Source organism: Carassius carassius, chromosome 3 (genome assembly GCF_963082965.1).
Source record: "Carassius carassius chromosome 3, fCarCar2.1, whole genome shotgun sequence".
In the NCBI taxonomy this organism is placed as follows: domain Eukaryota; kingdom Metazoa; phylum Chordata; class Actinopteri; order Cypriniformes; family Cyprinidae; genus Carassius; species Carassius carassius.
Genome location: NC_081757.1, coordinates 39681106 through 39693255, shown reverse-complemented (window position 1 = coordinate 39693255; position 12150 = coordinate 39681106). Strand labels below are relative to the sequence as shown.

The following is a 12150-nucleotide window of genomic DNA, read 5'->3' as shown; positions in this document are numbered from 1 at the left end:
CGCAGCAGGAAGTGCAGCCACCTGCAGAACTACAGGGCATGGAGAGAGCTGCTCTGTGGGCCGCGCTGTGTGGGAGAGGCAGTTTACACACAGAGAGTCAGTCAGCCACCCTACGCTCCCTCAGCGCTTCAGCTCTGCTAGCACTCACTATCCAGAGAGCTTCCATTCTCATTAGGATACATCAGCTGAATGAATAGGGTTTCAAATATTGTGCCAAAGCCAAAAAATGAGAGTGCGATTTTATGAAGCCATAACAGCCCTAATGGCTCTTAACGAGGCTGAAACTGAGAAGCCAAAACATTAAACGGGAGTTGAAAGGTTCTTTGGTAGCTGCTATTATCGGTTTCCAAGTGTCAAAAATCACAACCTTTCAGACAAAGAATATAATTTTCTGTCACTAGTTGTACCTTAAAACCAAAACACACTGAGTGCAAACTCTCCTGAGTAGTTCATGCCTGACAATCTGTTGTTTTATTTATTTGTTGTTGTTGTTTTATAATGTTAAATATAATGTTTTATAATCATTCCTTACCTTATCATCTAACTTCTTGGCACAGAAGGAAAGCTCGACATAGCCGTTGTTCCCAGAAATCTCTTCTGCATGAATCTTGAGAAGTAAGAAAAGGGTTTAGCTTAGACAAAGTCAGCATACTGGAAACAGGGAATATTTGCTTTTTAAGTAGTTTTTTTCACAACCATTGGCACTGAATTCTGTCTGTCTGTCTGTCTGTCTATCTATCCCAGTCAGTCCATACATCTATCTCTGTCTATTCATTCATCTTCCTATCATCCCATCCATCCATCTGTTTATCCATCCATCTGTACATCCACCCACCCCGTCCAACTGTCCTTCCATCCTGTCCATGCATTTGTCTCTCTGCTATTACATTAATCAATCCAGCCACCATTCATCTATCTGTCCATCCATTCATCCATCCACCCATTCATCATTCCATTCATCAAACTTTGTCCATTCATCCTTCCATCCATCCATCCATCCATCCATCTATTCATCTATCCATGCATCCATTCATCCATCCTTATTCCGCTGTGTGTACATCCATCCACCCAACCTATCCATCTATTCATCCATCCATCTGGCATTACATTTATTCATCCGTCCATTCACTCATCCCATTCATCCATCCGCTCAACCCAGCCAATCCATTCACCTATCTATTCATCCATTTACCCATCCCATCCCATTCATCTACCCATCCATCCATTCATCTGTCCATCCATCCATCTTTCCAACCATCCATTCTTTGTCCATTAATTCAACTCAATTATTGTCTTTGACCTCTACAAGTTTGTTTGTCAAGAGTGGTTCAGACTGACCTCAGATCAAAATGTGATTTCGTCAGCATTAAAAATCTACCACCAGTTTGTAATACAATGAGGTGGTTCACTGCTGTGGGTATTTCAACATGAAAAGGCCATTAGTTTGCAGTGTGGTTTGGAGAGACTTTGTTAAAACTGATGAGAAAGCAAAGAATCAACACCTATGATAAGGTATTACCTATGGTATTATGTTTTGTCTTACGGATGAACCTTGTCTGCCTGCAATAGAAACATGCAAAAATAACTTGGCGCATCACTTTCTTAGCAGACATGGTAAGAATATCCTGTGTTTGTCTACCTACAGTATAAAAGGTCTAACTGTGTTATATGATATGAGCCCAGAAAGCAGCAGAATTTAAGTTGGAGGTCGAACCACATTCACTGCAAACCAAACTACACAGATTTATATTAAAAGTCCATTACACGGGTTAGACCTTATTCCTGAAACATGATAACTTTTTAATGCACCTGTGTTATAGAGATTCCACATTATCTATCGCTCAGGCATCACACATACTAGCGGTTTCACTCAGCTGTGTCAAGAAATATTTTAAAGTGACATTTCATTCCAGAAGTAATAGGGAAAAATCTCTCATTTTGTAATGTGCAGTCATCCTCTGAATTTTGTGATGAGCGACGTGGGCATGATTTGGCATTTAGTTGGCACTTTAAAAAAAAGTGGGTGGTCCTACAGATGAATGAATATCACTTTTGAGTGACATCTCATAATGCAAAACTGTGCATTGTAAATGGGTGGGTGTAGATGCCAAAAACCCAGCCTTAGTTAATAAGGCCTGAAGTCTACAAATATAAAGAACTAGATATACTTAAGACAAATTTCTTTGTCTATTTTCATTTAGATAAGAGTCAAAGTCACATTGTGTTTTTTTATATAGCACTTTAAGTGACATATTGATTTAAAGCAATCTGCTTTAGAGTATCTATCAAACATGAAAAAACTATGTCAGTTTCACTTTTAACTTGAATTACAACTTCAGTTTCTACTATAAAGCAGCTTCCATGTTTTTACTTGTGTCTGACCTCGACGGAGTAAACAAAAGAAATAAACCAAAGAAAATGTTCATGTTAAAATAATGTGAAGCCCAAAACCCACCTACCTTACATAATCACCACAGATCAAAGGTGTTTACTAGAACTTTTACAGAAAGTTTGCTTTGGCAAGCTATTTCGATCCAAAACCAAAAAAAAATCATTGCATTGTATTATAACTTAACAAAACAAACTTTCTATTAGTGTAATTTTGTCTAAAATTATGACATGCAATAACGTCAAGTATGGTTTAATGATAACGAAAGAGGAGAATTATATTGTTGGAATCATTTCAAAAGCAGTTTTTTTCAGCTGTTGAATGATAAAACACTGATAGCTAATCAAATTCTACCCAACTGTAAAGATTGCAAACAGAGGCTGACAACATAACTGCAGCGCATGCCAATAATAGACAGACCCTTTATAACAACCCAACCTCTCGGCAATTTGTACTCATTTTAAAATGTGGCTAATTTGTACAAATTCGTATGACCTCACTTGTACAAATTCATACAATTTTTGCTGAATCGTATGTATTTTACAAGATGCACAATTCGTATTAATTCCCTATCATCGCCCCTAAACCTACCCGTCACCGGGGTCTAGAAAAATAATAGAAAATCATATGAGTGAGGTCGTACAAATTAGCCACCTTGTAAAATACGTACCAATTGGCCATGAGATAGCCTTGTTTATATAGTTATTTTTATAGCTACCTTTATAGTTGTTGTTTTTGCAATGGTCCTTTACCAAAATGAGATTTTGTCTAATTAAACACAGTGATTCTTAAGGAAATTTCTGCTAAACAGTGGTTATTGTCAAAGGATGAGTTGGTGAGGCAAAGAGTGTCTGCTTTCATTTTGCAAAAGTACAGCTTCATCCTCATCTGACTATCTAGGAGTGTGTTTCCAGTAAAGTAACTTCAATTGTCTTTTATTTATTCTGTAAACAAAACAAAACCCCTTTGTGAATGCTAAAATCAAGTGAAGCCAAATGAAACTTCTACCACGAGGGCTTTCAGTGAATGTGTAAATGTGTACAGCAGCAATTAAATATGAATTATGTGTTTTCTACTCACTGTGATTGTTGATTTTCCAGCATATTTTCCATATTTCAGCAACAGGGGTTTCACCATCTTTTTTTGGGCCACTATCTATGGAACAAAGTAAAATGTTTATAGGAAATAATATCTAAAAAATAAAATATATATAATTAATTTTTTTATAAAAAAATGTTATTATACTTACTTTACTTTTATTATACTTTAGACCACATAGTGTATAAATAAATAAAATGCAGAGGAAAGTGACATCACCTGTCCAAGCGTGCACTCCACCCCACCCAGGAAGTCATCGTCTCGCGTCCCAATACTGTGGGCTCCGTGAATGTCGTAGACTTCAAAACGCAGTTTCTGTACTTCCTCAAAGTAGTAGTCCAGCATTAAGACTTTGGCAAATACCGGATTCAGGTTACTCTTGATCACCTCAGTACGGTCCAGCTGAATTACAGAAAGAACAACAATTCAGTCAACAGTAAGTGAAAAACTTCTCACTGGAAACATCTGGCTTCACAGGATGTATTGTTTGTGCGCTGTCCCTGGGTAAAGTCAAAGAAATGACGGCAGTGGGATGAAGGCCTCATGAGTCTGATTGTTGAGAGCTTCCACACATGCAGCTGCGATGATCACGGCCTTGCTCTCATACAAAACACATTTGTTCTCGTTTCTCATTCATCAGCTGTCTCTCTCCTCACCTCCCCCTGCTTTGCGATTGCTCACTGGTGCATGTCAAAAACAAACGGAGCAAATACAATCATTTCTGAATTAAAACCTCGCTGAGGCAATTAGCTGGAGGAGTTAATGCATCATTCTCCAAGATGTTGGAGAAGATATTAGGGAATTGGTTTAGAGATGCAATCTGAAAATATAAGTATAAATGCATTGAAAGAGACAAGCATTTGGGCTTTACTTTCTACCAAAGCAAATGCTGAACAAATAAAGAAGGGAAGTTTATAAAAGAGAAAAGAGTGAAAAAAAGTGAATCTTCAGTGAATGGTTGCCATCAGAAAAACATTATGATAATCCATAAATCCATCAGTTAACATCTTGTGAAGTAAAAATCTATGTGTTTGTAATAATTTCAATTTAAGACAGAATTCACGTTCATTATCCACAATAAAAATTATTTTTGTATGCATCCCCCAACATACAGTATTATAACAGTTTTGGACTGTTTTGTCTTGTTGACTGTGTTTGATCTGTGCATAATTCGCTCCTGGTTCAAATAAGACAACTTTTTGACTGGAAAAAGCAATATTATGGATAGAAGATTATTTTGGATTATCGTGATGTTTTTATCATCTGTTTGTACTCTCATTCTGATGGCACCCATTCACTGCAGAACATCCAATGGTAAGCAAGTGATGCATTGTAAGTGATACATTTCCCCAAATCAGTTCAGATGAAGGATGACCAGAGGGTGACTGCATTTTCAGCTCATTTTAATTTGGGGGTGAATGATTCTTTTAATTGATAAATTTTCTCTTAAATCTGACAATAGTTCAGCTGTTTTCACAATAGTGTAGCTTTTTCTTTTTTAGCTAGTGTAGCTTTATCTCCTTTTCTTCTTGTTTTTTCTTCTTTTTTTCAAACAAGTATTGGTTTAGCATGAAAAAATGTTGCTTCACTGTTTCAGTTCAGTTCTTTGGATGGTCCATGTTAATGAACCTGTTCAAATAAATGGATTCAACTGAGTCCCAGTGCAGATCCGCCTAATTTATCATGTTTTTGGTTTCAATGTAGTTTTCTGGTTTCATTTATCACATTTAGTGTACATTGTTTGTGTGCAAGGTAACTACTGCTCTAAATAACAATTTAATTGTAATCGGTCATACTCGCACTAAATCAGATTAACAGTATCCAACCTCTAATGTGTCTGCATAACACATATCAAGCAATGAATGACCCTCCTCCATAAGCCCGTTTTTACAGTCTTTCTTAGCAATTACATACAGCCTCACATATAAAATATTCAGCTCTTCAATCTACTATGTATGTACCCTTGAACTCAGGTGAACTCTCACATAGTGCAAGTGTAAATGAGACTAAAGGAGCTGAAAACCATTCATAAACCAATATGTCTAAGTCATAGTTCTTCCCAAAAGAAAGAAACAAGACATATTTTGCATAAAGAACAGGCCCAATAATGTTTTGTGCACCGTGACATTTGTGACCCTGGAGCACAGACCAGTCATAAGTAGCACGGGTGTATTTGTAGCAATTGCCAGGGATTATCATTAATATTAGTATATTAAGAAAATATACTGTTTATTCAGATATTTTGTACATTTCCTACCGTAAATATCTCTAAACATTTGATTAGAAACATGCATGGCTAAGAACTGCATTTGGACAACTTTCCCAATATTTTTATTGCTTTTTTGTTTTTGTTTTTGTTTTTTGCACCCTTAGATTACAGATTTTCAAATAGTTGTATCTCTGCCAATTATAGTCCGATCCTAACAAACCATACATCAATGGAAATCTTTCAAAAAAATATTCAGATTTCAAGTGATGTACCAATAATAATTTTAAAAAAAATTGACTCTTGGGACCGATTTTGTGGTTGAAAATAATTTTCCTTACAACACACACACACACACACATACACACACGTGTGTGTATGTGTGTGCGTGTGTGCGTTTGTGTGTGTGTGTGTGTGTGTGTGTGTGTGTGTGTGTGTGTGTGTGTGTGTGTGTGTTGTAAGGAAAATTATTTTATACATGTATTTCTTTTAATCTATGCTCTATGCTGAAAAGTCACAATACAATCATTAAATTAATTTCTGTGTTTTTTATTAGGTTACCTTAACTAAAATATTTAGGTATATAATAAATATATATATATATTTTTTCCATGACAAAAGACCGGGACATGTTTTTATTTAGCTGAGAGGATGTAAAGATATTTTCTAGCACTGGATTATTTAGACCTAAAATAGTCATCTTCTTCCTGGGAGGTCTAAAATTTGCTGTTCTAGGGGGAATATTGCTAATATTACTTTTGAGGAGCATTACGGATGTAAAGCATGACATTGAGAAACTATTATGTCCAATAACCTCTCGACTAGATTACTATAATATTGTGCTGGTCGAATGTTTTTTCTGAATCCTTATATAGGCTACAACTAGTTCATACTGCTGCTAGACTAGAGTCTCTGCTATCACTGCAAACACCCGACTGCCTCCCGCAGCTCCTCCAATCACAGGGAAGCAGACCTCTTATCAATTCCAAGTACATCTGCTGCTGGAAAACCATTTTATTACAGAACTCAGTAACAGTAGCACCCTGCCAACATACAGAAATCAGACACGTTCCCAATACTGAGGTTTAGTTTGAAAACTCTGTTTTTCAAGATTTGGCTGGGTCTGTTCAGGTACGCAGCCAAAACTAGTTTGCATACCGACAACAAGGAAAACCTGAACAGAAATTATAAGGCCGTCAACCTTTCAATTAACTTGTTTACTCAAGTTATCAGGTGAGGTGAGGCGACGGGCCGCGTACTTTTGAGTGGATTTCTCATTGTAGCTTTTATCAGCCTAACACTCTTTTCTCAACGCTAGTTTAGACTTATCACCATATTAAGCTACTTTGCTAACAATTTTGACTGTTCAAAGATTTGAATAAACAAACGTGTCAAACTTTTGTTTCATTCAACATTACTTCAAATATACAGAAAGCAAGGAAATCAAGACGAAGAGACTTTTGAGCTTATTGTCAACTTGAAGAACCTTATAGTGAGTTAGTACAGAGCTGTTAAATGAACCAGAGTTTGTCTCTTTACCCCTTACAGTGGCAGCTTTAAGATGTTTGAGAAGTATAACAGAAGTAGTGAGAGAAATGAAGTGATGTATGTAGCCTGAGGTTGTTGTAGAGAGATTATATGGGAGGTTCATGAGGGTCTTAGAATATTATGCTATATTTACACATACTATGCAGTCTTCACATTGAGAGCGCGAGAGAGAGAGAGAGAGTAAGTGGAAGGGAGCGCAGAGAGAGATATGAGTAGGCTTAGCTCCCACTCAATTTTAGCTCTTTCTTTGCATGACAATGGCACTTCCCCATTGATAGGTGCTGCATGAGCAGATAGTGGAACACCTAATGGTTTAAGAACATCAGAGAAGCACTTGAAACAACATAGAGCCAGAAATCCAAATGGTCTGAATCAGTTACCAATGGCTACATCTGAATATGCCAACCCAGTCTCATTGAAAAAATGTGCCTGTGGCAGGATTTCTTCAAAATGTTGGCACTTGCATGTTTTGAGAAACTTTCATGTGCAGAGTGTAATGCTCTAATGCATTTGAAAATAATGTATCACCTACGTTAAACTAAATCTAACCAATAGTGTTAACAAAAGCAAACATGAGATTTAAAAAAAACATTTCCTGAAGGAACCATGCCATTTTATCTTGCTTCTACAAGACTTTGAGCTATTTTATCGTGATTTGTGTTGGATATGCAGTGCTGTACCAGGTGAGCTACCAAGCAAGTTTACTTCAGAATAGCCATACATATGTAGCAATGAAATATGCACACTTGCATACTATACAGTACAATAGGCAAAAAAACTTTAATGATATTTTAATGATAACATTTTAAAAAAGGATACGAGATACCTGCAAATCAAACTAAAAATAAATCAAAAAAAGTCATAACTCCTGGAGAGAAATAGTGCAGACACTGGAAAATGACCAAACATTTTAATACACATGCAAATGCCGTGTAACTTGAAAGACCATGTGCTGGGCTGTACACATATTCTAATAATTAGTGTCAAAGCTGAAGCATACTTTGGGATTTAGACTATTATTAATATTGCTAATGCTTATGCTGTGTTCACATCATGTTGGAATTACTGTAATTAAAATATTCAGATCAATCAAAACCATAAACATTGTTGTCGATAAATTAGAAACTTAGAAGGTTATGAAGGCTTAGATTTCTCTCACTTAGCTATCTATTGTAAGATGTGAAAAGTAGCAAATGGCAACCGCCTTAACAGTTACATTTACTTTTATGCATTTGGCAGATATTTAAAGCAACTCACACCTCACATTTTATTAGCTGATGCATTCCTTGGAAATCAATGTATATCTTTCGGTTAGATATGAAAAGGTTTTGCTGTAATCATCCATTGACTGTACATTGTTAATGTGTGCAATTTCTTAATTCTTAAACAGTTTGCTAGAGCATATACATTCTACATACTACCCATCAAAACACTCCCAAAAATGCCCAAAAATGTGTTCCAAATAACCAAGAACACCCAACATCCATTTAGAACTGCTTTGGAACCACCCAAAACACCCTTGCACTGTGCACAGGCATTTTCTTCTAAAAATCTGTTTTGATATTCTATTAAGAATTTTTGGACTCAGTATTGAACTCAAATTGTCCTACAGTGCAGCGCATTCACATAATGAACTCGCATTTTGTGCCCTAAGTAATATTTAAAAAGTCAGTCTTTTTAAATCTTGTCACCCCTCTTTTCCATATCAGTCTCTGCTGTGGAGGGACTGCATTTGGAAGATATAAATAACAAAAACTGACAGCAGTCAGACATTTGGTAAGCTTCTTACAAACCACTTGACGTCTTAACAAAAAGATTCCATTATGTCTAATGCCTAATCTCTTCACTGAGCTATTTAAACGAATACTTTTAGCAAAAAGGACAATGGCACACATATCTGTTGCTTTGATCATTCAGCGATTGTAGAGCAGCACCCACTTAGTGTCTCACGCTGTGACGATTCATACGCTCACTGCTTGCACGAGGACATTAAAGCCTAATATTGAACTTATCATATTCTGGGCATTCTGGTAATATGATCATGGATCGATGCAACATGCTCTAGTTCATCATGAAAACAACGGATCTAATGGGAATAACATGGGAATATGCAAAATGAGACTATATTGATGCATCCTAGACATGTATGCCAAGATCCATGAAAACGCCTGGCAGACATTCAAAACAGGAAATGTAGACTAATGCAGATGACAAGAAAACAGCATTATATATATGTTTTGCACTGACTTTCTGGCAAAATATCTGTGTCTAATATTGGGTGAATGTGGTTCTATTTTTTTTTTTCTGCTCCTGTGAAAGAAATCTGTCATGTGTAAAAGCTAATATCAGGGAAAAGATCGAAATCATTAATTAGATAAATACAACTGCTCTAGGTGTAAAACCATGCAAATGATATTCAAAGTGAGGATCTATCAGTACAGTAAAATAATGACAGTGGCACTTCTAAAGCTATGTCAGTATGCAAACACTCTTTTGCTTAAGAGACTGTATTTTGCCATTTTGTGAAGAAAACCAAGAAAGGCTGTCAAATATGGATCTTCATATGCAAAGATTATTACATTAAAAAATTACAAAAACTAAAATTTTTACAATCATTCCTTCATTCAGTTGTTCGCTGGTGCTGATATTTTACACAACACACTGTTGCCACCATGACAAAGGAATAGGAAACATTTTCATTTTGCTTAGTTTCATCCGAGATATTTTGAAAATGTTCATACACATGAGTCAATAGTGTCCACTGTCCGGTGTTATTTTTAGACACTACTCACTTTGACTGAATGGACAGTTAAAACATTCTTCAAAAGATCTTCCTTTACGTTCCACAGAACAAAGAAAGTCATACAGGTTTGGAACATCATGAGGGTGAATAAATAATGACAGACTTGTGATTTTGATGGTGAACAATCCCTTTAAGAGCACACTCACCAGAACTCCCATTAGCACAACCGCTACAAATACTTCACAATGAAAACTAATCATGTTCATAATAATGCTTCTCAAACCATCAGTTTTTAAACAACTTGCAGCTGCAGTCAGACTTAATCATTGGCATGCAGTGTGAAGATAATGCATTTAGCGTTATGATTGTCTTATCCACACTAATGAAACGGCTGCAGAGCACAACCATTTTTCCTTCCTAGACTGCTCATCTTTGTATACTGCTGCTCCATAAGTGTGACTGAAATATGTTATGCAGAGAGCTAAAAAAAATCTTAGATGCAAAAACTAATTTCACCGTATTTAGACTCAAGTGGACTAAGATGAAGCACTGTTTTCATCACCTGCACATGGAAATATGCAAGAAAATCTAAAAGTGCAAAGCATCCGTATGTGTCTGTATAGTTGTAATCAGTTATTTCAAGATACTCAAGGCATGTTAATTGTCAAATAAATCTAGGAAAACAAAGTCTACAATAACATCTCAATGGCTTTTTCATTTTGCTTCTCCTATTTCATGTGGGTGCTCTATAAAATGGAATCTTTTGAATGCAATGAACGTTGAAGCAGGGTGGCATCTTTCACTTTGTTCACTGTGATGTTGAACGTGGCACAGTTGTTGGAATAATGGGGCCAGGATTAAGATTTCATCCTTCAGCCTGACACATTGCTGCAGACAGCTTCGCAGCTTTGCCGAGCTGTCTTCAGCACCACTGCTGTGGCTCCAGATAATTTTTTTCTTACACTGACTGCTTTGATATGGAAAAAAAACACCAGAGTGGTCGCTCTCTTTGCTTCAAGCGCCTTTTCCTGCTGTGTGACAATTCCCTGTGCCTAGATTCATTCCAAAAAGTGCCCACTCCCCCCACTCACATGCACTTTGAGCAGCCCAGACCTTCACAGTCAAGCTCTATACTATCAGAATGTCAACTGATGGCATTGCACAAAATTATACCCATCCAACAATCTCTATCTTAAAGCCTAGGTCTAACACTTAGATCTGTTTAAGCTCTAATCATTGAATAATAGAAAGAGAAAAAGGGACAGGTGATCCTGTAGCACTATAAATGTACAATTTAAAAATACAATACTAATGAATTTATTTATAATTAGTTATAGACTGATACATTGGCCAGCAGAGACAGAAATGATCTTTTCTATTGAATGGATCACTGAATCATTCTCTCAGTCGTTTCATTCTAAACGCCATTCAAAAAGGAATGAAACACCACTGTATGTTGCCATGGCTTTGTTAGGAACTATATTGCCAATGCCAAAATAGAGCAAAAACAACAATATTCACAAGATTGTGCCTTAAAATGTAACTTAATATTAACAGCACTCTTGCCTGTGTGATATTGCTTAACTTTATCATATGATGCAAAAATTATTAAAAAAAAAAAAAAAATTGGGGATATTTTTGCCATAAGCGACTGTTAATTTCAAAACATATTAGCCAGGCCCATTAATCAGTCGTTTGTAAATTATCACTCTTCTCATTAAAAAGTGCACATTTTATGTTTTCAGATACTTTAGCAAGTACATTTTGTTTACAACAATTAAAAGGTAGTTTAGCAAAATAAAAATAAAAAATGTCTTTATGTATTAACCCTCATCTTGTTTAAAACTTATGGAAGCCTGTTTCAATGTGGAATAAAACATGATACGGTAATTGTAAATTTTTCATCATAATTCTGACTTTTTGTCTCGCAATTCTAAGTTTTTGCCTCAGAATTCTGAGAAAAACAGTTATAAGATTAAACGTTGGAATTACATTTTGCATTTTTTATTCCATGACGAAAACAGGTGTCCATGTAAACCTGTATAACTTTCCTTTATACATTTCTTAAAATCTAAATTTTACATTTTTGAGCACTGTTAGATTTTTTTTGCAGTTTATGTTTACCTTGGTTTTTGCCACTTCATCTACATACTTAAGCCCAATTAG

The 12150-nt window shown here is 36.0% G+C and overlaps 1 protein-coding gene across 2 annotated transcripts in view; it reads right to left on the bottom strand.

The window, feature by feature from the left end:
• LOC132126804 (copine-7-like) overlaps positions 1–12150 on the bottom strand; it is a 61015-nt gene that overhangs the window by 46252 nt on the left and 2613 nt on the right. For both annotated transcript variants that reach the window (XM_059538319.1, XM_059538328.1), the window contains 3 exons: positions 3707–3889; positions 3470–3544; positions 533–607 (listed from right to left, as the gene is read on the bottom strand). In XM_059538319.1, the coding sequence (XP_059394302.1) occupies positions 533–607; positions 3470–3544; positions 3707–3889 (333 nt within the window). The remainder of the gene's footprint in view (positions 1–532; positions 608–3469; positions 3545–3706; positions 3890–12150) is intronic.